General features: G+C 42.2%; 3 protein-coding genes across 4 annotated transcripts; 2 read left to right on the forward strand and 1 right to left on the reverse strand.

The window, feature by feature from the left end:
- Positions 1-2049: 2049 nt before the first annotated feature.
- LOC118426599 lies at positions 2050-6257 on the reverse strand. Of its 2 annotated transcripts, XM_035836090.1 has the most exons (8): positions 6147-6235; positions 4730-4796; positions 4408-4506; positions 3947-4081; positions 3690-3821; positions 3425-3535; positions 3011-3257; positions 2050-2729 (listed from the first exon to the last, which is right to left on the reverse strand). In XM_035836090.1, exons 3-8 carry the CDS (start codon positions 4492-4494, stop codon positions 2455-2457), a joined length of 987 nt encoding a protein of 328 aa, XP_035691983.1. In that variant the 5' UTR covers positions 4495-4506; positions 4730-4796; positions 6147-6235; the 3' UTR covers positions 2050-2454. The 2 variants fall into 2 exon arrangements, with proteins under 2 accessions (XP_035691983.1, XP_035691982.1); XM_035836089.1 differs by lacking the exon at positions 4730-4796 and having other exon boundaries at positions 6147-6257.
- A 3149-nt stretch (positions 6258-9406) lies between these two features.
- Positions 9407-16533, forward strand: LOC118426217. Its single transcript, XM_035835482.1, has 7 exons — positions 9407-9499; positions 9870-9966; positions 10339-10470; positions 10763-10894; positions 11090-11200; positions 12104-12335; positions 16520-16533. Exons 2-7 carry the CDS (start codon positions 9880-9882, stop codon positions 16531-16533), a joined length of 708 nt encoding a protein of 235 aa, XP_035691375.1. The 5' UTR covers positions 9407-9499; positions 9870-9879.
- On the forward strand, positions 15012-19986 carry LOC118426354. Its single transcript, XM_035835683.1, has 7 exons — positions 15012-15094; positions 16591-16689; positions 17356-17490; positions 17619-17750; positions 17866-17976; positions 18451-18697; positions 19185-19986. Exons 2-7 carry the CDS (start codon positions 16603-16605, stop codon positions 19481-19483), a joined length of 1011 nt encoding a protein of 336 aa, XP_035691576.1. The 5' UTR covers positions 15012-15094; positions 16591-16602; the 3' UTR covers positions 19484-19986.
- The last annotated feature ends 5330 nt before the right edge of the window (positions 19987-25316 follow it).

The raw sequence follows: 25316 nt of genomic DNA on the forward strand, positions 1-25316 counted from the left end.
CACAAAGACATGTGCAAGGCAACTATCGGCTCCTTTTCAATTCCACTACATTTCTCTGTGTTACCGTGCTATGTCTTGGTAAACCCATTCTGCAACGAGCACTTGTAGCAGTCACTCCGAAGGTTTACCATGCATAGGGGTTTACAGAAGAGTTAACGATACGCGTCCGTATGGCCAGCAGGCCTACGTTGTAGGGGAAACCAGAAGGACCTCTGTCAACAAGTGAACACAGACACCGTGAAAATGTGCTTATTCTTTTCAAACTCAAACATTTCTTCTCTTTATTTATGAGCCTTTAGGACAATCCATTCAGTAACAATAACTGATATCCAGGGGAGCCTTATACCGTGGTAACAAGATGAACAGAAAACTATAAGGAAATGACATGCTTGAATTAACAGGTTATTGACCACTATAAAGCTCTGTTCTTGTGACGTTGAGCTACAAAGGTGTGCATGTGCATTTTGATAGCATAGTGCGCAGGCGCAGGTTGCTGAACAGGTGCTGGTTTGAATATTACCCATTTTATAGATATAAAGCGTATCATTCTCTTGTTTTTCTCGATGGCGTTGAGTATATACTATAGATAAGAAAACAACATTCCCCGCAATGACGCATGTGGAACGAACTGCCAGAAAAGCACAACGGTATTGGTATTATATTGGGCTGTCTTCGCAACCAGGGGCTTAATTGCAAGGAGCTTACAATAGGTGGGACTAAATCGCAAGGGTCTGGAGCGGCTGTCTTTCGGCGCTAAAGGTAGCATCTCACTGCACTTGGGGCACCGGTGCGGCACTGCACATATCCTAATCATTAAAAAAATCGGCGAAACACAAATAACACAACAGTGCCATAGTGAACGAACCCCGCAGGGCCACACTGGTGCCCCAAGTGCAGTGCGATCATATGGGACTGTAGGTTTTGAACGACAAAACCTGGAAGCAACCCTATCACTCTTTTGGATAAATGTGGTGGGTTCTTTAACGTACTCGAGGTATGACTCTCCTCAAGCACGGGACCTCAATTTAACGTTCTATTCGAGGGACATATTTTCAACTGATGAAGCGAGGAAAGTCGTGTAAATTGCCTTTCCCAACAGTACAAGATGGGTTCCAATGGATCAACGGATGTAAACCATGACCTCTGGGTTATGGGCCAAACACTGTGCGGTTAACTTTACACGACCCCACTCTCTAAGGATTGAGAAAAAAAAAAAAAAAAAAAAAAAAAGAAAAGATTGAGCCCGTGTCGAACAATCGATGATTACGTACTGTGAAAGTTGTTACCGAGACTCGCCGCTATAAGGAATTACCAAGTGTATTATTAAATACGCTTTCATGTCCGATGTCATAAGTAGGTTTTACAAATCCAATTATGGTCGCACAGTGGCCATTCTAAGGTCTCTATCCAATGGAGAGGGGTAAGGGGGTAACCTACCCATTCTTTTGTGTGATTTCCTCAAAGTTCTCAGGTTTCCCCTGCTGTTAAGATTGCAGCTGTTAAGAAAACACCTGACTAAAAAAGCGCTCGGGCGACAAGTGACGTTGAAGCGAGGTCACGTGGAGTTCAACCATTTGTGTCGAGGACTATACTACCACGAGGGAGTGCAGACACGAAAGAAAGATATCCCTGCTAGATATCATATACTACATTAGATAGTATTAGCACTTCATGCCTGCTATGTAGTTGCCTAAATATGCATATATGAATATATGATATCATGAACACTGTAAATAACCGCTTCAATTATGTGAGTGGAACTAAATGACCCCCATGTTATTGGCTCGGGTAATGTAGAGAAAATTCGATATGTCTCAACAAGTGAAATCTACGTTAACTACACATATACAGTCCACAAAAGATATTTGCTTTCAAAGGCTACTTTTGTTTAACTTTCTAACCCTGTAAGCTAGCTAATACAAAATGTACACATACACACGCACAAATGCACAAGCATACATACACAAACATAAACGCACAGTCAGATACAAAGGCAATTTATACCACAGACAAGAAGTTGTTTTAATACCATTTTATTTAAAAAAAAAAAAAAAACAAGGCAAGAAATCCGAGTGATCATTTAGATTGTCGGAGCTGCTTTTCGCTCGTTGATGTTAATTGCAAAGCCCTTGTATGATATATCTTCTTATAGATAGGTCACACAGAGACTACAAGATTGCAGGAACTGCGTAGGAACCAATACAAAACAAACCCAAACCTTGCCTGTTCTAAGAAAGTTTATCTAAAAGCCTGCAGATTAGTTGCTGCAGAACGATTTGAACTTCACCTTGCTAGTTTGTTCGAATGCTTTACAGGATATTAATCACAATCCTGGGGGCAAGTTTTGACAGATAACTAAAGCAAACTTTTAGTGTAGTTGAACCGCACATTTTGACTTAAATCTTCAGGTCAGAAAACCAGTGTATCAGGTGGCAATTCATGGCCACCCTATAGCTAGCCAACCCAGGTGCAGACCCTGGTGCGAACAGCACGGCACCCCCAGCGGCAGACATTCCTGCAGACAGCAGACACCACCCTCCTCACCACGCGGCGGAACCACCCGCGTTTGGCGCGCTTCTTCACCTCCTGGTCCGGCTCGCCATCCGTCAGAGCCCGGCGACGGCGCTTCCCGCACACCCTGCTGCAGGTACGGCTGCAGACGTTTCTGGTGGCCCAGTAGCATCTATAGGTCAACCAGCGTTTCTCACGCTCCTGCACAGCACTCGTACCTAGGGGAATATGAATAAAATTAATTTGACTTTATTTGGATCAACAATTGGCTTGACAGTTCTGTCCGCCTTTCTTCTTTTGGTCCTACACATAACGCCATAAGATACATCAATACAATATCCTGTGATAACGGACATGGCAGAAAGACTACAAAAATAATAACAACAACAACAACAACATAAGAAATATACAAGAATATTTTTGTATAAAGTATAGGAAGAGAAAGAGTGCCTGGTGAAGCATGATGTTATATCCTGCTCTGTACAGTCTTTCAGCTTACCGTTGGTTCCAGAGACAACTTCCATTTCCTCCTCAATCTCTGCATCAGCTTCAGCTTCCTCCTCCTCCTCAGTTGCCCCTGGGGTGGGGGTAGGCTGAATGGAAGACTTGACGGCCCAGTGAGTCTTCAGCCCCTCACAGAACTCCAGCATGCTCTCACTCAGCACAGACCGCTCCACATGACCGCGTTCCTCGTCCACAGAGAGGAACGTCTCTGGGCGGCGTTCAGCGGCATCAACGTCTCCTTCCTTTTTGTGAGAAACAATCAAACAAATCAATGTCTGATACCAATTTCGTGTGAAGCCCCAAAATGCGAGGAATCGAACTAGGACATGTAAATCATTCGACACCATCATCCGAATAACACCATGTATCTTATGTATAGCATATCATCGAGTCATGATCAGCATCTTACTTCCATCTGTTCCAGATCCTCCAACAGCTCTGCAGTGTCCTCGGCCTCCTCAAGACTTTCGTACAGGACGTAGCACTTCTCATCACCATCAAACCTGTAGGCCGAGAGGCTCTGGAGGTACAAAGGTACAGGCAACTTACTAGATAGTCAATCAAGACCATCATAGTCAGACATACATAATTAGAAGGACTAGTGGCAGAAGAAATATTCATTAAGAACTGCTCTTAACTCATTGTTTACTTGACATAAAACCATCAGTACTTGCCGTCTTCATATCCCTGATGACGAAGGAAGTCCCGGTAGAGCTGACCGTACGGAAAGTCTCGGTGTCCTTCTCCTTGTCCACTTCCACGGTCTCTTCTATGATCTCATCCTCTATCGCCAGCTGCACTGAGCGCTGTAGTTGTGTGTAAAGTTACGTCATGGACAGAGAATATAATGATCCCAATTTCATCAATCAACTTTTAATGTTGAAGAAAACAGAATTTTGGAAATCTTTAAAATCAAAATTCCTGATCTTACCACCACTACGGCGGGTTTGCGGCTGAGGTGAAGACCCAGCAGTGTTCCCCCCACCACTGCAAGTATCACCAGAACCACGCTGCCTATGGCAATGCCGATCTTCAGACGACTCGTGTTTTCTCCACGGACTTTCTTCTGCAGAGGAATGGCCATTTTGTAACATAACGACAATATAGAAAGTAGATATTCCTGTCATCATTTCAAGTTAGGGTATGTTGATTTGATTATACGAATGACATGTACGAGCGCATCAACTTTCGTTCGTTTCCAAAGGTGAAAAAAAAAGTTTTCAACCATATTGTAAATCGTATAAAGCAATTGCAAAATTAGCAAATATATGCCGGAGAAAGATCGGAAAACGACTACAAGGTCGCGCAACGACAAATGGGAAAATTTTCGAGACCGAGCAAATGTGACCTACATAGCCTTGAACATGACCGCTTAGACAGGTTTGACAGTACCTTGATGGAAGCGATCTCGTCCGGAAAGACCCCTCCCGGCAGCACCTCGGCAGGTGGCAGGGTCTTCTTCTCATCGTAGGACGTCATCTTGGGTTGATTCTTGCAAGGAAAAATAGTGAGAATTAGAAGAAACTTCCATCGTCGAAGTTTTTGTTTGCTACGGCAACCAATAATGAGTATCTCAAAACGTCAACCCAAGTAAAAACACTTTTGTCGCCGTATATTGGCTCCACGTAAAATGCATAAAACCGCTACAATTTCTTTTACTAATACACTATCCTGCCATGCTCACGCTTTCTTCTCTAGACAAGAGACAGCGTACCTTTGACCGAGTCTTGAAGCAGATTCGATCCAAAGTATTGTACAGGCTTTTGCGTCGCTCTTTTATACTGTACATAGATGTCGAAAACAAGATATCACCTTGCAACATGTTTCCGATCGTGCCGGAGCATTATTGGTTGAAACATGTGAACTAGCGTGTTATCTCACTGAGTTTCCCCGTACTCCGAGTGAAAACAAACAAACATGTAGATGACCTCTGTATTGTTACAAACCTGCACAAAATCATCAAGTTCACAGAGGGGGTTTCCAAACTTACAACTCTTTTGATGCGCGAGTAGCTTGATACTAGACTAGGTCGTATTTATGTCACAATTTACGTCACGGAGCGTTGACGGCAGTATCAGTTAAAACTGGAAAACACAGAAAACTAGTACTGCTCTACGTCCTTTCAAGAGAAAAGAGATACTGCGAGATTTCGAATACTATTTCAGTCAAGCATGGGGCACAACCCGCCGTACGTGCAGTTTGTCCGTACGTTTTTGTGGAGGCCACGTCCGCCACGTATTCTTGAAAACGTTGAGGCTTTACATGGCAGGTGCGTCGCCCGTACTGGCACGTAAGTCGCACTTGAAAACACAAAGTTCTCTTGCACAATAAGACAAGTTGAACGTACAATCAGCCAACGCACGTGTAATAGGCCAACGTACAAATGATACATACATGTGACGGTAAGTACAACAAACAACTGCTCTCAACTGATAACCACCTGTTTGTCATTTTAAAAAGTAGATCCTCAAAAATGTAGAAGTTGGCCACGTTTGCCAGAAAAAAAGTTGTCAATCAAAAATATTGGGATGGCATGAATATGGAGCCCAACCATCTTCGTTCACAGCCTTTTACCTTTCCTAACCAAAGTCATGTACTCAGTTTTACACCTGGGTGGAGTGAGGAAAGTTGTGTTAAATGCCTTTCTTTCCCCCATTTCACAGCATCGGTGACATGGCAAAGGATTCTAACCCAGGAACTCTGAGCCAAACGCCCTAACCGTTATAAAGAACTATAAAGAACGGTGAAATGACGATGGATCTCGTGAACAACGACACAAAAACTCACAACTTCTCCAAACAGATGAGAATGTCCAGGATTAGGCTAATGTTGTAAACTGGGGAGGGTGAAAGATAACGCCGGTACCTGCTTTACTACACAAGCGAGTTTCTACCCAGAACTCTACCTCGGCTAACCCAGAGCAAAAAATCTAGATCTCCAAACTAAATACTCAACAAAACAAGAATAAAACAAAAAAAAATATAAAAACAAACTGTCAATAGATCAACCCATTGCAAAAATTACTACTGCTAAAGCTATGAGCTCGAGTAGTATTTTACTTTTTAACAGTAGCATATATATATATCCTACAATAAACTTTCACACGACATGTACACATGGATTGAACTTACCACTTAGTATAGCGTGTCTTGAAGCAGGTTGCGCGCTCAGTCTTGGGGAGACAGGTGCGTCGCCTTTTTATACTAACTCAGGACGAAAAAGCTTGACAAAATGTGGAAAACAAGATATTGCATTTCAACTTGTTTTCGATCATCGTCGCACACGATTGGTTGAAAAATATGAGCTGTATATTTTTCCCACAGAATTTCCTCGTAATCTGCGTCAAACAGCAGTCTTAAAAACACTGCTGTGAAAGAAGCATTGTAATATACCATACAAAACGCCAACCTACTGAAACCTTGGGGCTTCTGAGTTGTAGTTTTTTCCGAGAAGAGATGATTTTGGCACGAGTCCATTTCTTTTGAACGACACTAAGACCACAAAGGATTACTTGCAATGTCTATCTGCATGCATACATGAAGGCCAGACATAGTACAAGTATGCTTGGTTAATGTTATCCAATACTTTTTACAGGTAACATTTTTTTCTATTTCTCGTCTTAAGTTGTTTTAATTCTTTACCTCATTATACAAAGAAGCATTTCTACGTATTAGAGAGCTACGATTTTAGGACAGCTGGTACTTTTTCTCGATCGTTCCGTTGAGAAACAACAAAGAAAAGAAAACCCCTTTTCCTAGAATTTTTAGAAAAGGCACTTTGGCACAGACTCAACTTGCTGCGCATGCGCACTAAGACGTAAACGAGGAAAACGTACACCGCTCTTTTTATTGGGCGCAAGATATTTGATACATGGGCTAAGAAACCTGTACTTCAAAACCCATATACGCGAAAACAACGTTGTTTTCGTTACAAGGTTAAGTTCACAGATAAAGGTCCAAGTTCAGGTCCGGACCTGTACCTAATCCTCTGGACCTGGAGCGTACCTGGACCTGCGTATTATGTACCAGTACCCAGCCCTATTTCACATTTTCCTAACTAATCATCTTGCTTTTGACGTAAAGAATTTGAACAACAACCAGGAGAATGACTATCGATTGTGAGTGCAAACGATATAACTCTAATGCACGTGGATATTGGCGACATCTTTCTTTTGATTCCGTATTAATAACACATATCTCTGACGAACGCGATTAACTCCTGAACACAAAAGTCTCACGTCTGTGACCTTGGCATAACCCCAGACTCCTTTGTTGAACAGGTGTTGCTTGGTGGGCGGTGTAAACATGTGAAACTGAGAACTTTCAGGAAACGTTTCGCTCCGATGAAGAAACTGTCAACAGCTGAGTAATACTTGTGGTATTTGGTTGAAAGATTAGCTCTACACATGATAATGCAAGTAGCTAGCGGCTTTGGAAGACAAATAGATGAGCGCAATACACCTTTTTTTCTTCTTCACAATTCTCCACAATTGTCACAAATACAATGTTTTGATGCGCCCTTGGTCAAAGATTGTAGAGGACACTGAATAATATTTTGTTACGTTTACAATACACAATGTACGTCCTTCGAGGACAGAGATCTTCCCCACCCATTAAAAGAATGATATCACAGTCCCTATATACTCCCTACCATTTAGTTACATCGGTGTAAGTACGAGGTGTATCCGTACCTTATCTGCATGCCAGACTGTAAACCAATTGGTATTGTTACGTATATATACGCTCTTCCTCATCATTTTAACATAGAAATCAAAGTACACATTTCTATGTCGCTGTTTGAGGGAATTCCGGACGGACAATTGATTTGAAACTTGCATTGACTTTTTCAAAAAAGACATTTCACTTACACTTTAAAGAATTTAAAGACATCATTCTGTCGTTGTCCACGATTTCCAAACATTAGAAATTTTATTACAAGTGTTAACAACCTGATCCAGGGGAATATTATTAGCATCTTTCCTGTGATTCAGAAGTATGCACTCAGGTATCTCTGATGAACGCGGGTAACCCTGAACACAAAAGCTTCAGCTTTGTAACCTGGGCACTGCGTCTCACCCAGACTCAGGTGAACAGGTGATGTAAACATGTGAAACTGAGAACTTTGAGGAAATGTTACGCTCTGTTGAAGAAGTTGTCAACAACTGTGTAAGACTCGTGACATTAAGTTGTACTCGTACTCCCTTGTGTTGTTTACATAGCTGTTTAGTAATACATAGATTCTACATTTAAATGTTCTTGGTTTGAATAACCGGCAGGCCCCATTGCTGTGCCCATGGGAAAGACACTTCACAACTGTTTCTTGACTTAACTTAGGTGAAAATTAGTACCTAGCTTCGGCTAGGGATGTCTCTCGGGTGGGACGTGTGGTAGAGTGTTGGAAGATAGCCACAAATCGGTCACGAGTGTCCCACCCCCACGTATCGCAAAGACTAGATACCGACTCCGGCACTCCGTTGTGTGTGGAAACTGAAAACTTTGTGGGAGTGGTTATTATGCCCTGGTTATGATGAAGGAGGTGTCAACAGTAGAGCAAGACTTGTGGCAACTATGCACGTGGTAAAGCAGGTCTCTTTGAATAGGCGGTTTCTCACTGCTTTCGGGGCACCGGTGCGGAACTGCGGGGTTCATTCACTGCGGCACTGTTGTGTTATTTTCGCCGATTCTTTTATGATTTAAATATTGCGTAATACGTAAAAGTATGACTTAGAAGACAACAAAATAGACAAAACGTTAGAAAAATAGTTCTTTATCTCTGAAATTCGTTGAGTAACCTTTCGAACCCCGCAGTGCCGCACCGGTGCCTCAAGTGCAATGAGATACCAACTTTAGTCAGCCATGTTATGACAGATTATTAGGCTGTTTCTTTTCAATTCCACTGCATTTCTGTGCTTAACATGCTATTATACGGTACCCCCGATCCCTTTTATGATTTCAAGTTCATAATCTACATACAAGGACGTGGAGCAGTCACAGAGAAGATTAACATATGGGCTTTCACGAGATTTTACGGATTACGTGACTGGACATGTTTTCTTCATAGAGTACTTACCTGTGCAGGTGTAAGAGTCCGTGCCAATACCAACACTTCAATAGAATTATATGTATACAGAGATCAAGTGACTGTTGTTTGTACAGTTGTTTTGAAGTCCATTGACAAGTGGTTGAGCTGAGCATACATTTAGAAACTAGTACTGTCCGGTAAGGGTCCTTGTGCCGTCCATGAGGAAATGGACTTGTGCCAAAGTCATCTTTTCTCGGAATAAATGCAGCTTAAGAGACCTCCTTTCTTATGTTATGGTACAATTCGTAACTCAATATCTTGTTTTCGACCAAAGTCAAACACGAACCCTTTGTTTCAAGATGATATAAAAGAGAGTTACTTGGGACCCACCTTCATAGACGACGGTCGGTTGGCGTTAACTTCTGTAACGGACTTCAGAATATCATACTTCTCAGTCTTACAGGTGGGAGATATATTATGATTGATGTCTGGCTTTACGGGCTTCTGAATTGCATGGTCTTTAGTAAGCGCTTTTTGTCTTTCGCGTTCCTTGTTGTACTTGTTCGAGAATTTTTTCCACACAGTTTATGGTTTTGACCTTTTCACATCTAGTTATAAATAAGCGTACATGAAATTTCTTAACATGGTTTCAACATGGCATAAAACGTCTTGTAGATTCCTGGTTGCTCTGAAGTTGAATATATCTAGTATGCAGCTGAACAATGCTGGAGAAGATGTAGAAGAGATATATACTAACATTTTCCGTGTTGTAAGTCTTGAGTAATATTAATAGCATTAATGCCCTGAAGCCATTCTTGTCTTTAAATTTTTAGTTTCCGTAAGATGTCGGCTTCCGAGGAGAAGAAGGCCCTGCCTCCTGCCGAAATGACACTCGGTGGTGTCTTCCCGGATGAGATTGCGAGCATTAAGGTAAAAAAAATGTCTCAAGCGAAATTTGCTACCATAATTAGGGGAGTATCGGCTATATGCGGAATAAAAATCTTTGGAGTTAAAATTGTTTTGTATATTTTGCTTTCGGACAGACGGGAACAACTTGGCACTGCACTTAAGTTAGCAACTTATATTAACAGTGCCACATACACAGTATAGGCGAAAAGTAAACTGTAAGGTAGTATTTTACCTTCCCGGCCGAAGTCAGGTACCCATTTGTACACCTGGGTGAAGTGAGGAAGGTCGTTTGAAGTGCCGTTCCCAAGGGCACAACATCGAGGGCACGGCGGGGATCGAGCTCGGGACCTCTCACGATCACCGAGCCTTACTTCTTGCTTCTGTCTCAAGCAGCAACAAGCCAAACCGGGATCCGAGAAGCGGCTGAAAGTCCTGCTCGTCCTGAGCTGCACGCTAGTGGTGCTGCTGATCGTGGCAGGCGGTGTTTCCCTGGGCCTGTACATGCACCAGGATTCGGTCATCACTGTAAGTATAATGAACCACTTATAGCTGTATGCGTTCCTACTACCGTAACTCTAGTTTAAAGACTAAGAAGAAAACAATTTGAAAATAGATGTCTCTCCGCAAAGTCGAGTTTTTTTAACTTTTCATCACGGAGTTGCCAAATAAGCGTGAACATACACGCCAACTACTATTGTGCGAAATAAATAGAAGCACTGGAAATGAAACCACCTTGTCTGATTCTAATCAAGAATACAGCAATGCTAGCGCTAGCTTTTATGAGAAAAATTGTCTACATTGACGTTCAATTTTTTAGCGCACGCTAAAGTTCCGGGATGGAAACAACCTGTACCGTGAGACAGTGGAGACCGACACGGACGACAATACCGACACCTTCTACACCGAGGGTGACAACGGTGTGGCGGCGGTCATGTTCGACCACAACAAGGTACACAGTTTCAATGTGTCTTTTTCCAAATCGTTCTTGTTTAGTATAGATCTTACTCTAGGAAGCTCAATACATCCTTACGACATCTATATCCAATAAATGATAATTTAGATATAAAACAATAAATAGCTTCTTCGGTTCAGCATTATTACATGAACAATGACAGTCTTTTGACGTATTTTCTTATTACTAAAGGGTCTGAAAGCCTACAAGTTTTCTGGAAGAGGCATGTGCTTCATCGTTCCGGAGGACAAGGAAGAAGACAAGATAGTGAAAGAAGCCGCGAGGGAGTTGGAAAACAAAGAGGTAAAGTTGTATGAGAAAACTATTACTGGGGATTCTTTAAGTTTTTTAAACCGAATATCAAGCGGAAGATCTGTGTAAACAAGTGCTTTAAAAAAAGCTGTACCTTGCCGGGTAGTAGGGATTTCGTCAGGAAAAGGTACCTCGGCGCTTCACCAGTGTTCATCAGTTAACATGAGAATCACATCAAAATAATCAGAGACAACCACAGAGTTCCACATGTCGCCCCCCTCCCACCCCAATTCTTGTACGGGAAAGCTTTAGTGACTTCTCCAGCTGCCAATCCAGTCTCAAATCTATTTTTCACACAATACAAACTCTATCAAGGACATTCATAGTCACAAATGTCTTTAAAATGTACTTACCTGGCTATTTAGTCCCGAGGTTTGCGGCTATTTTTTTGTTTCATGTTGTTGCAATGTACAAAGAGCGACACCTAGCAACTGTAGTATGAAATGCAGCAAAAATCCCCAAGTGTAGGGAAATTTACCTCATTAACATAATCTATGTCAGATAAATTATTGGCACAATAAACCGGTATTGTAAAACTTTTTGACCCACAATGAGTATTCATTATTCTTTATTACAAAATAAATTCCTTCTGATGCAATCTTTTATATATTTTTATGATAAACATGGGCTAAAGCGTAGATTTATTTACGCTGGACCACATACGTCTAAAATACAGTTTTAATACTGGCCTGCAATGTCCCTTGTCTAACTAAGCCATAAAATTGGGCAAAGAGAAAAGGGCCTTTTGAAGGGCCTTTGGAAGGGCTGGGTTAACATTGAACCATTGATTGAACCATTGATTGAACCATGTAAAGATCGGTCCTCATTACCTTGCCGGGCTAAGGCCCGGCAAGGTAAAAAGTAGAGAACGTTAACCGCTGACGTTGTCTACAGGAGGGGTCCACGCAGCCCTCCAAGAGCGGCGGCCGCCGGAAGATGACCCTGGACGAGTCCCGTACAGACGCCCCTGAGTTGAGTGAAGCGATGGGGTTCTTCTGCGGCGACCTGGAGCCCCGCTGGGCCACCATCGAACTGCCGGACAGCGAGGAGGCAACCGGGGGCATTGTGCTGATACTTCCCGGTATGTTTAGCAGAATCATATCAAATTGGCTTCATTTTGAGTTACGTTTGATAAGATGTGTATCAATGTATTGGAGGCTATATATATCCATAGTAATTCCCCGCTTATACCCCCTCTCCACTATAGGACGTCGCTTTCGTCGCGGTCTCTCTGCGACCTAAAATTTAACAGATCGCTCAACGAATTGTATAGAAAAGAAACGAATCTTTTTGCTCTCTGTGTGTTTTGTTGTCTTCTCAGTCACGCATTACTTTTTGTACAATATACCAAGTGTGAAAGTGAAGGTTACACATATCCTTATGTAGGTCGCAGTCAGAGCGCAGCGCGATCGCCGTCTGGTGAAAAGGGGGCATACTACATGACTACAACAAGAAGGAACACCATTTACAATTATGATATACCTGGTATCGCTATTTACAGATGATGGCGCCTCTGCTGAGACTAAGAGCCGCGCGAGGCGTGGGTGGTTTTGGGGACGCCGTCGCAGCAACAGGCGCTGGCACGTTTCACCAACCTGGCCACTGGGCATCAGAATCACCTGGACTTTCTAGGCTGGTAAATCAAAACCAAGGATAGTACCAACTATTCTACCAAAAAAGTAAGGCATTGAGAAAGCTGCAAGTAGTGCGTTGCAACGCAAATAATAATCTGACTGTGTGTATTTGTCGTGTCCTTAAAAGTAAAATGACAAGTGTGAACGGTTGAAGAATCTTGTGTTAATAGAACAGGTGAAATTGGTGACGCTAGTTTTGTTCAAGTGTGCGCTTCCTACACTGTCCATTCCAACTTGGTATGTCACAGTGATTTTCTCGTCTGTAAGTACTACAGATATGTACGTAACTGATGATCAACCAAGAATTTTAAAAGTATTCTAGCTCAATTCCAGAGCAGTGCATTTAATAAAAGAACACGCAACCTATGGTTTTCTGACTTTTTTTGTCACTTCACGTTAAGCTCAGGGCACAACCCGCCGTACGTGCAAATACGTGTTGTCTACGTGCCAAAACGTGGGCAATCTTTTGGGATCCGTAAGTGGTAAGTGACGCTTCTGTACTAACTCGTAGGGCATACGACAGATTTAGGAGCACGCAGACACGCCGTAGAACTTTACGTGCAGGCAAAACTTTGTGTGTCATCGGGCTGCGGATTCGCCCCCCGTGCGTGCCAGTACGGGCGACGCGCCTGCCCTGTACAGCCTGAACGTTTTCTGAAATACGTGGCGGACGTGGCCTCCCCCAAAACGTACGGACAAATTGCACGTACGGCGGGTTGTGCCCTTGGCTTAAACTGTCTTCTAGATGTTGAAATAGTTGAAATACATGCTGTCTACTTGGGTAATCTTTTGGTATCCGTAAGTGGCAAATACCGCATCCGTACAAACTCGTAGGGAATCCGACGGATTTTGGAGCACGCAGACATGACGTGCAGGCGAAACTTTGTGTACCATCGGGCTGCAGATTAGCCCCGTAATGCGAAATACGTGGCAGACGTGCCCCCCCCCCAAAAAAAAAACGTACGAACAAAGTGCACGTACGGCGAGTTGTGCCCTTAGCCTAAGTCGTAAGTCACACCTCCGTACGAACTCGTAGGAAATCCGACGAATGTGGGAGCACGGAGACACGCGCCGTAAAACTTTACGTGCAGGCAAAACTTTGTGTGCCATCGGGCTGCAGATTAGCCCCCGTAATACGAAATACGTGGCAGACGTGGTCTCCCCCCCCCCCCCCCAAAAAAAAATACGTACGCACAAATTTCACGTACGGCGGGTTGTGCCCTTAGCTTTAGTTGCTATTCCCCCTGAGCGTATCACTTCCTGAAAGTTCTCAAGTTTCACATGTTTACACCGCCCGCGAAGAAACACCTGTTCAACAAAGGAGTCGGGGTCACACCTAGGTTACTTATGTGAGACTTTTGAGTTCTGGAGCTAGTCGCATTCATCATAGATACCTTTACTACAAACCCTGATAAATATGCCACCAACATTTCCACGTATCAGATTAGTATCGTTTGTAGTCACAATGATAGTCTTTGCCAACCATCGGTAAATATAGAACTATCACTACCATTGTTCAAGTAAAAAGTAGGGTGAAATATTGAAGAAGAGCGTGTACATAGCGGTAATATAGAGCACAGCTATACAGATAAGGCATGGATACATCTAATACTTCCATCTAGCTACATGATGGTTTATGATTGTTAAAATGACAGAATTAAGCGGTGGTGTCAATCTTTTAACGTATTTTAAAAGATATCTAACCCTGTTACGACATTGTGTTGTAAACGTCATGCAATATTTTTCATTGTCTTTAAGTTGGCATATTTTTACGAAGGGTGCATTATTAAAACATCATCTTTGAGGCACTTTTGGTGAATTTTGATGACAAAAATGCATTGCTCCATCTATTTGTCTTCCAAAGCCGCTAGCCACCCGCATTGTCATGTGTACAGCTAATCTTTGTGTCGTTCAGGAGGAAATGGACTCGTGCCAAAATCATTACTTACCTGAAAAAAATGCGGCTCAGAAGCCCCAAGGTTTCTTTAGGTCGTCTTGCATGGTATAGTACAATGTCTCTTTCACAGTGGTGTTTTAAAAGGGGTATTAACGCAGATTACGAGGAAATCCTGCGAGAAAAACATGTTAGCTCATATTTTTCAGCCAATCGTGTATCCGTATAGTCGGTAAGTCGATATCTTGTTTTTCAAGCATTTTTTTCTGTCGTGAGATAGTATAAAAAGGCGACACACCTGTCTCCCTCAAGACTTCGAGCGCAACCTGCTTCAAGAAACGTGCACGTTTTGCAGAGGTAAGGTCGGTCTATGTAGAGGCGGTGTGAAAGTTTAAGGAAGGGTAGTTAGCACTGTGCATATAGTAAATACTGTGGATAGTTTCAGCGGTAGTAGATTTTGAAAAATATTTTTGAGTATACCTCGCCTGTGTTTCATTCACTTAAGATGTTGAATGCATATGTTTATAATTTTTTTTTTTTTTGCGTATAGTATTTAGTTTTGAGATCTAGATTTTTGCTAGGGTTAGTCGAGGTGATAGTTCTGGATTGTGCTAAAGCTAAGGGCGCAATCCACCGTGCGTGAAATTTGTCCGTACGTTATTTTGGGAGGTCACGTCCGCCACGTACTTCTGAAAACGTTCAGGCTGTACAGGGTAGGCGTGTCGCCCGTACTGGCACGTACGTGGGCGAATCCGCAGCCTGATGGCACACAAAGTTTTGCCTGTGCGCAAAGTTATACGGCATGTCTGCGTGCTCCAAAATCCGTCGGATCCCCTACGAATTCGTACGGAGGCGGTACTTACCACTTACGGATCCCAAAAGATTGCCCACGTTTTGGCACGTAGACAGCACGTATTTGCACATACGACGAGAGTGATCCGTTGGTATTAAACGGCACCTTTCTGTATTGTGGATCGAGTCTTCGGGGCGTCGTGTTGGCCTTACGGTTACACAGTTTGGCCCAGAGGTCCTGGGTTAGAATCCCATTGCATGCCATAGATGTTGTCTATAGTCTGAGACACTTTTGTTGAACAGAAGACAAACATTGTAAACAATCAAGGTGAAATTGAAAACTTTGAGGAAACGATACGGTCCGTTGGGTATTTGTGGCATTATGAGCTTGAACAAAAGTTCATGCAACACCATCCGCTTATTGTTTGTTTGGTTCGAGTACCGGCATAGTCTTCTGACAGAAAAAGTGTTCAAAACCTTGCTGTATTTCTAGATCTCATCCTCTAAATGTCATGATGCACAGTTGATATTGATATCAGTAGTACTAGTATTCTGTGTTGACAACGAAGCATTAGATTTGTACCAATTATACAAACAGATTTTTTCCTTTTTGTTACCAGAGTCTGCAAGTGAGACTGAATGGCAAAATGACCAGATGTTTTTGTGACATTTGTGTCAAGTGTTTTTGTTGTAAGACAGTACAAAAAAGAACGACGCAAAAGCCCACTTTACACTTTGGAACGAATCTGTTTTTAAAATTGTACAAAGGTACGCTCCCTGTAGTCTAGGGAAGAAAGTGAGAGGCATGCATATGATAGGATATAAATGTACAATCCATAAAAGACATGTCTTAAGGAAATGTAAGATGCGATTTCCTCCTGCGTTTACGCCCGGCTACAAAAGTGTTGTTATATTTTGGCTTATACTAACTTTCTTATATAGTTTGGAGATTTTGTTTAATGTAATGATACCCACTCTTGTTAACCGCAGCAAACATGAGCTAGACTTCCAAGCTGGAACTTTTTGTCTGATTCGATTCTTGTTATTTTTTTCCGTACCAGAATCAATCCAAGATGACGTCTTACGATGAGAAGAAGACCCTGCCGCCTGCCGAGGTGCTGCCAGGAGGAGTCTTTCCAGACGAGATCGCTGCACTCAAGGTACCGTCAAACCTGCCTAAGAAGTAGACAAACCTTTTCAAGACGGTCACCTGGCCAGATAGGTTATTACTTTTCCCCCTCCGGGATTCTCATAGATGCAAGCCACTTGCTAGGCGATTAGGCGATCTCCACTTGTCCAACTCAGCCACGTTGATTGTGGACCGGACCGAGTTCCAAAGCCTGTCTAAGGCGTCCACCAATTTCCTATTGATTGATTGGTCACCAGTATTGATCCTGATTAAGACGATGGTGGTTGTTGAAAATTTGATCCGTCTACATACCTTTGTGCTGGGAGAAAGCTTATCATTAGTTACAACCAACACACTTAGATAAGCTTCCATGTTAATACTACACACTGGTTTGAAAGGTCACAGTTTTTAAACATGTTTGTATTGGGCAATGTTGTTGCAACCTCCCTACCTAATAATTAGAGCACGTGGTAAAGGACAAACTCAAGCCAACCGACCACAGTTACATACGCCACATCTTCAGAAAAGACGCTGTCTAGAGCCGCATGTTCCCCGCATAGGAACTTTATTCTAACCAACACACTGTCTACCTTATCTTTGGTATGTAATTCTATAATATGGACCTAACTTGAAATAATGACAGGAATATCTACTTTCTATATTGTCGTAATATTACGTAACGGACATTCCCCTGCAGAAGAAGGCCCGTGGAGAGAACGCGAGTCGTCTGAAGATCGGCATCGCCATCGGCAGCGTGGTTCTGGTGATACTTGCAGTGGTGGGGGGAACCCTGCTGGGACTCCACCTCAACCGGAAACCCAACGTAGTTGTGGTAAGATCAGGAATTGTGCTATCAAAGATCTCCAATTTCTCTGTTCTTAGACATTAAAAATTGATTTGTGATATTGACATTATTCGATGTATATCATATATTTGTCTTGTACTTTTATAACTATACAGCGCTCGGTACAGCTGGCCATAGATGATGAGATCATGGAAGAGACCGTGGAAGTGGACAAGGAGAAGGACACCGAGACTTTCCGTACAGTCAGCTCTAACGGGACGTCCTTTGTCATCAGGGATATGAAGACGGTAAGTGATGATGCTCTTGTTGCAAGTAAGCAATGGTTTTGGCAGTTTTTTTTAATATTTACTGATTAGATATATGTCTGAGTGATGGTCTTGTTTGTATTTTGCCTATCTCTAGAGCCTCTCGGCCTACAGGTTTGATGGTGATGAGAAGTGCTACATTCTCTACGAAAGTCTTGAGGAGGTCGAGGACACTGCGAAGATGGCGGAGGACATGGAACAGATGGAAGTAAGTTGCTGACTTGGTGATACGTCATTCAGATACAACATACAATGAAGTTGAAGTTTGACTCACATTCTCGTTCATATCTGTGCAAACGGCCATTGCAATTTGAAACGGACGATGCCATTTAGCACTAGTACAAGTTGAGTGCATTTGCATGCCTCTTGACGTTTCGTGGCGTATATAAAGGCTAGCATTTTTTAAGTACGCTCTTTTGACCTGGGTTCGAACTCGAGCTGGTAAACTTTCTTGCCTCACCAAACCTTACAAAAACATTTTCCACGATGCTATCGCACATTTGTAATTGAATTCGTACTAGAATCTTCATTGGGCACGGCGAAAAGAGCAGTGACTTTCGTATGGTCGTCTACAAGTACAAAATACGCTGGGACATAGCATTGATCGTTTTAGATAGCAATGGCCGTTTGTGAGCATGTCGCTTCCATCAATCAATTTTGTTCTTTTGTTTCTCAAAACCAGGAGGGAGAACTTGATGCTGCCGAACGCCGCCCAGAGACGTTCCTAACTGTGGACAAGGACCGTGGGGTGGTAGAGCGGTCAGAGCTGAGTGAAGGCATAGTGGAGTTCTGCGAGGGACTGAGGACCCACTGGGCCGTCAAGTCTTCCTTTCAGCCTACCCCCACCCCAGGGGCGACTGTGGAGGAGGAGGAGGAAGAGAAAGATGATGAAGCTAACTCAGAGATGGAGGTTCACTCTGGAACCAACGGTAAGCTTTATAATCGAGTAGTACAAAATGTAACCACATCTTTGTTTATAATGTGGTTCAGCAGGCCTCTTTCTGCACCTTAAAAGATTTATGTGAAATCTTTTGTTGGGGAAATGCTTTGTAGTTGACGCTGTAGATGACATACCAATGTGGCAATAGCTAATTCTAGGACCATATTTCTAAAACTGCGCCCAGCCGAAAAGTATTATAGTTCAGTTCAGTTCATCCTCATATGAGGTGCCATTAACGATGTCCGACCATGCAGTATTATAACCGAAAATAATATCATACACCAAAACTCAGGAAACAAAAAAGGGATGAGATGTGTATATGTCTTGATATAAACTTTGAATTTACCTTTCGTTCCTGCAAACATCCCAATCGGGACCCTGTTTGGAAATGTGACCATAGGGACTGGTGGTTATGAATGTATAAATGTCATTGACTGGCTACTGATGAGTGAAACATATTTTTCTTCTTCATCCAGGGACGACTGCTGTGAAGAAGCGTGAGAAACGTTTGGTCGCGACCGAGATATGCCGCAGGGTCACCAGAATGGTCTGCAATTGGGCTTGCAAGGAAGTGTGCTCAAGACGTGGTCGCAGGGGTCTGTTGGAAGGGAAACCGGAACAAGAAGTGAAGAAGCGCGCCAAGCGTGGATGGTTCATCAATCTCCGCCGTGTGGTGGATGCGGTGGTGTCGTTCGTCTGCAGGGTTGCCTGTGGCTGGACGTGTGGCGCTGTTACCACCGGGGGCTGTATTTTGGTCTTCGGACCCGCCGGCTAGGGTCAGGCCATACAAGGGTGAGTTCGAAAGTAAATAAGAAATTATGCAAGTGGTTTCATAACAGACGCATTTTTTAATCGATTGAGTTGTAATTTGGCACAAAGGTAGAGGCATATGTCCTCTTGAGATTCAAATATCTGCTGTTTTTTTATAATTGACTGAGCTGATTTCAATGTTGACAATGAAATTACACTTGTATGATACCAGACATTTGATATCATACAAGTGTAATTTCAACCTCCTACAGTAATTGAAAGTGGGTCAGATTTAGATGAACTGATTGTGTGACAAGTTTCCAAGTGTGTGGTGATCGTGAAATCCACTCTGTTGCTCATAGAATAGGACAGATTAAAAAATGCAATCTCAAGAGGACATATTACTGTGCCTTTGTGCTAAATTTCAACTTAATCGGTTAAAAAATGAGTCTGTTATGCATGATTCAAACCACTTGCATTACTTTCTGACTCACCCACCCCTCGTACATTGCCGGCACGACTAATGATCACTAACATCTGGCAACATGAAAACGTAGTTTTTCTTGAAGATTTGATTCTAAAATATGTAGTACTAGTACAAACTAGAATTTTTCTATATATAGCGTTTTTTGTTTTGAAAACAGATTTTATCATAATCTACTAAAAGCTTCTAACTAGAATTAACCTCCTGTAAAGCAAATAAAGAACGAAGTAACTTAAAGGTGAATCGAAGTTTACATCGTACTGTAAGAATTAACATCCGTGAATAACTTCATCAGGTTGGCAATTATTCATATAGTGAGGTTCTTTTAGCACAACCAAATGTTAACTTACGTCCAACGCAGAGTAGCAGTTTTCTTGCTAAACTTTTCCTAAGGACAGGCATTGTTTGTTTTGTAGTGGTTCATAAACCGTTCCTGCAATCCTGTAGTTTCTTTGTGGCTGTTCAGATATATGAGGCTGCATATTTTGTTATATTGAAAATGCAAGGGAAAGTTGGAATCTTTACATCATATAGCTATACAATTAACATTAAGGATTCAAAGTAAATGAACACTTTCAAATTTTGTCTTGTCTGGTCAAAATAAAATGGTATAAGCTGAACTTGGTGCCTGCGGTGTCATACCTGTGTGTGTGTGTGTGTGTGTGTGTGTGTGTGTGTGTGTGTGTGTGTGTGTGCGTGTGTGTGTGTGTGTGTGTGTGTGTGTGTGTGTGTGTGTGTGTGTGTGCGTGTGTGTGTGTGTGTGTGTGTGTGTGTGTGCGTGTGTGTGTGCGTGTGTGTGTGTGTGCGTGTGTGTGTGCATGTGTGTGTGCATCTTGAATGGGAGTCCCGTGTTCTAGAAGGTGCCTAACAAACGTTCAACGGGAAGGGCTGGAACCTCCACCCTGTTTTATTCTGCTCCTGAAACATCAAGCAAACTTGCTGAGCTATGTGACAATAGGCACTAGAGGTGTACAACAGCATGAAATCTATGATGTTTGCAGGAATATCTTTCTTTCGTGTCCGCACTTACTCCTTGACCCCCTCGATACAAATGCTAGAAATCGTTGACCTTTGGATGACGTGTCACCCGATACCTTGTTAGGCAGATGTTTTCTTTACAAACACTTAACAACAGTTAGACGATCCTGAGATCTGTGAACAAGTCATGAAATCGAATGACATCCTGTTGACGGCGAAACGTGTAGGAAAAAACACAGTTAAACACAGTTAGGTGTCGAAAGGAATGGCATTTGTATTGATAATAGAGCTCGCTTAGAGATCGATAACAACCCTGTAGAGATCATTGAGTACCCATTGAGCGCTCATTGTGTTGTCAGCAGCCTTATCTGAGAGGCAAGCTTTTTCATGCCATATGGCTATGCAGTAACATTAATTAAAAGGCAATTCTCTACAGGGTAACAACCGAAATGTTCACCTGGAAGTTTTATCTTGTTTGGTCTAAATGAAATGATATAAGATGAACTTGACTGAGCTGTGATCTCTCTCTCTCTCTCTCTCTCTCTCTCTCTCCCTCCCTCTCTCTCCCTCTCTCTCTCTCTCGCTTGAGGCAGATGCATTGCGCCCATTCGTTCGTCACCTGCATCGGCACGTGTACAACCAAATATCACAAGTCTTACTTGCTGTTGACAACTTCTTTATCAGAGAGTAGCATTTCCTCCAAGTTCTCAGTTTCACATGTTGACACTGCCCGTGAAACACCTGTTCAACAATGGAGTCTTGGGTCACACTGAGGTCACAGATGTGAGGCTTTTGTGTTCAGGAGTTAGCCACGCTTATCAGATAACGAGGTACCTGTTATACGGAATAACATGGAAGATGCTACCAATATTTCATTGCATCAGGTTAATATCGTTCATAATTCTGGACCTACTTGACAAATATCATACTAAAAACCATTAACCGTCTTCAACAAAGCAATTGTTCTTTGCTTTGCTTGTCTGCTTGTCTGTATTGCATACCCGGTACACCGCACTAGGGCGTAACACAACAGGTTTGTACTGAACAGTACAAGCTGCATGTCCGGACATATATTATTTGATCTGCCTACACCGAGAAGGACCCCTACTCTTTTCGATAAGTATGGTGGGTTCTTGAACGTGCTTGGGGGTGAGGTTCTCCTCAAGCACGGGACCTCCATTTAACGTCCTACCTTTAGAAGCTAGGTGCTCATTTTCAAGTGAGTAAAGTCTGTGTGCGCTAAAAAAGGAACATCACAGGTGTAGAAATATGAATTTATGCCAACTTCGGCACACTTGCAGGGAACAAAAGTGCATGATCAAAAGTGATCCAGTTGCATTTAAGATCCATATATATATATACAGAAAAGCACACCACAACTAGAAGTTTTGCCCTAGACAGTTGTGCAAGAAGTTTTGCCCTAGACAAGAGGGCAAGACAAAATACACTAGATATTGACAAAAATATCCGACGTATAGTTTAAAGAAAACATGTTTTTTTGCGTAGCCTTTCTTGTGCTCAACAAAAAAGACGCGATGCAAGTTTTCTCCTTTGTGGTCCTAGTGTCGCCAGGAGGAAATGGACTCGTGCCAAAATCATCACTTGTCGGAAAGAACTACAGCTCAAAAGTCCAAAGTTTTCTCATGGCATAATACAAAACCTCTTTCACAGTGGTGTTTTGAAAAGGGCTGTTAAACGCAGATTACGGGGAAATCCAGCGAGAAAAACATGTTAGCTCATACTTTTCAGCCAATCGTATATCGTCGTGAGGTAGTATAAAAAGGTGACGCACCTGTCTACCAAGACTTCGGGGGCAAACTTTCAAGAGGTAAGTTCGATCTGTGTAGAAGTGACGTGAGAGTTTATTGTAGAATATCTGCTACTGTTTAAACGCAAAATATCGAACCTAGCTTTGGCCGTAGTATGTTTTGCATTGAGTAAGTGAGTTGACTGTTTGAAAATATTCTTGTTTCGGGCTTAGAGTATTTAGTTTGGAAATATAATTCTTTTTTTGCTCTGGGTTAGTCAAGGTAGATTTCGCTAGGAAGAATCTTGGTTGACTTTCAACACTTTACCTGGCAATGAACTACCTGCCCGGCAGACCATATCGTTTCCTCAAAGTTCTCAATTTCACCTGATTGTTTACAATCTTTGTTAACTGCTCCACAAAGTTGTCGACATGTCTCAGGCTTATTGTTACTGCGAGGTCACAGAGTTTAAGCCTTTGTTGTGCTTAAAACGTATGCAGATACGTTGGCTGGCTAAACCCTCCTGTTTGCTCGCGGTATACCTATGGGGGTCAATGAAACTTCCAACACAACACATGTTTATGCCATGAAAATCCCTTCAAAAGTGTGAAAGCAAGGATCCCGATCAGTATTTTGCTCGGCGGGCCACTTGACATAACTAGGTGTCTTACGTTTTAAGGCCCCCTCTCACTAGACGTGCGGCACGCTTGCGGCATTGCTGCGTTCGTTCACTGCGGTACTGTTTTGTTATTTTCTCCGATTTGTTATAATTCAGATATTGCGCAATACGTAAAAGTGTGACATAGAAGACCACAAAATACACAACAAGTAAGAAAATTCGTTCTTTATCTCTGAAATTCGTTGAGCATCTTCCGAACGCAGCAATGCCGCAAGCGTGCCGCACGTCTAGTGAGAGGGGGCCTTAAAACGTAAGACACCTAGTTATGTTCAGTGGTGCCGCCGAGCAAAAAACAGAGTGCGAGACCTGGTTTTCCCCCTTTTGATGAAAAATCACCGTAAAATGATGAGAATGCCCCAAAATGAGATTAATAATGAAAAGATTTCCCTTATGATAATGAATTATATGGTACATATGCTATAAATAACCTTGAAAGACTTTTACAGTAAAGGAAATGACCCAAATGAACGGACACGAATTATATACCAGATTCCACTCGATGTGTACGTTTTGCACCATGTAACGTTATGGGTAATTATGTATGTTTATATGTTTATTCACCAATTTTGCAAATTTCTAAAATGAAAATGTTTGATATTTCATACTTTTTTTGTATGACGCTGAGTATTTTCATTGTCGGCGGATGGCTTGCCAGCCTATTGATGTCTTAAGGCCCCCTCTCACTTGACGTGCGGCACGCTTGCGGCATTACCGCCACGGAACCTAGAGGTGCCGCAAGCAAACCTAGAGGTGCCGCAAGCAAACCTAGAAGTGCCGCAAGCAAGCGCGACGTTTTTTAAAAAGTTTAAAAATAACGCAAGTGGCAAGATGCCGCAACAGTGCCGCAACAGTGCCGCAACAGTGCCGCAACGGTGCCGCAACAGTGCCGCCACCATGCCCCAAACAGTATCAAGGATATATTTTGCCTATTTTACACCAAGAATCAAAAGTAAACATCCTTTTATCACCGAAAAACTATTTTAGATGCATTTCTAATAATTTTACAGTGGTTTTCGATCCAGTAAAAACACTGCGAATTCCACAAAACTTACCTTGTATCCGTATTCAGAGTTAACTTAAAAATACATCTTTTGATTTATTTAATTGGAAGTAGGTCAGTATTTTATACTTGAAAACAAAAAATAAGTAACTGGTTTATCGATTAACCTACGGATGTAGAGAAAAAGATTATCGTACAACGTTCAAAAATAATTTATTTATGTTGGATGATAACGAGTTTGCGTTTGCGCTATAACGTTACAAGCTAACATAAAATACAAAATTGCAGTCATTCAAACCGATGGGCCATATTTTTCTCACTTTTTACAAATATGATAGACTTAGACATCAATAGGCTGGCAAGCCATCCGCCGACAATGAAAATACTCCGCGTCATACAAAATAAGTATGAAATATCAAGCATTTTCATTTTAAAAATTTGCAAAATTGGTGAATAAACATATTAACATACATAATTACACATAACGTTACATGGTGCAAAACGTACACATCGATTCAAATCTGGTATATGGTTCGTGTCCGTTCATTTGGGTCATTTCCTTTACAGTAAAAGTCGTTCAAGGTTATTTATAGCATATGTATCATATAATTCATTATCATAAGGGAAATCTTTTCATTATAAATCTCATTTTTGGGCATTCTCATCATTTTACAGTGATTTTTCATAAATTGACAACGCTGCAATTGCCAATAACATGTTCATTTAGTTTAGAAACGCAACAGTGCCGCACGTCAGTGTGAGTGCAAGACAAAATCGGCGAAATTAACACAACAGTGCCGCAGTGAACGAAAGGCCCCCTCTCACTTGACGTGCGGCACGCTTGCGGCATTGCTGCGTTCGGAAGATGCTCAACGAATTTCAGAGATAAAGAACGAATTTTCTTACTTGTTGTGTATTTTGTGGTCTTCTATGTCACACTTTTACGTATTGCGCAATATCTGAATTATA

This window comes from Branchiostoma floridae, chromosome 11, assembly GCF_000003815.2.
Source record: "Branchiostoma floridae strain S238N-H82 chromosome 11, Bfl_VNyyK, whole genome shotgun sequence".
NCBI classification, from domain to species: domain Eukaryota; kingdom Metazoa; phylum Chordata; class Leptocardii; order Amphioxiformes; family Branchiostomatidae; genus Branchiostoma; species Branchiostoma floridae.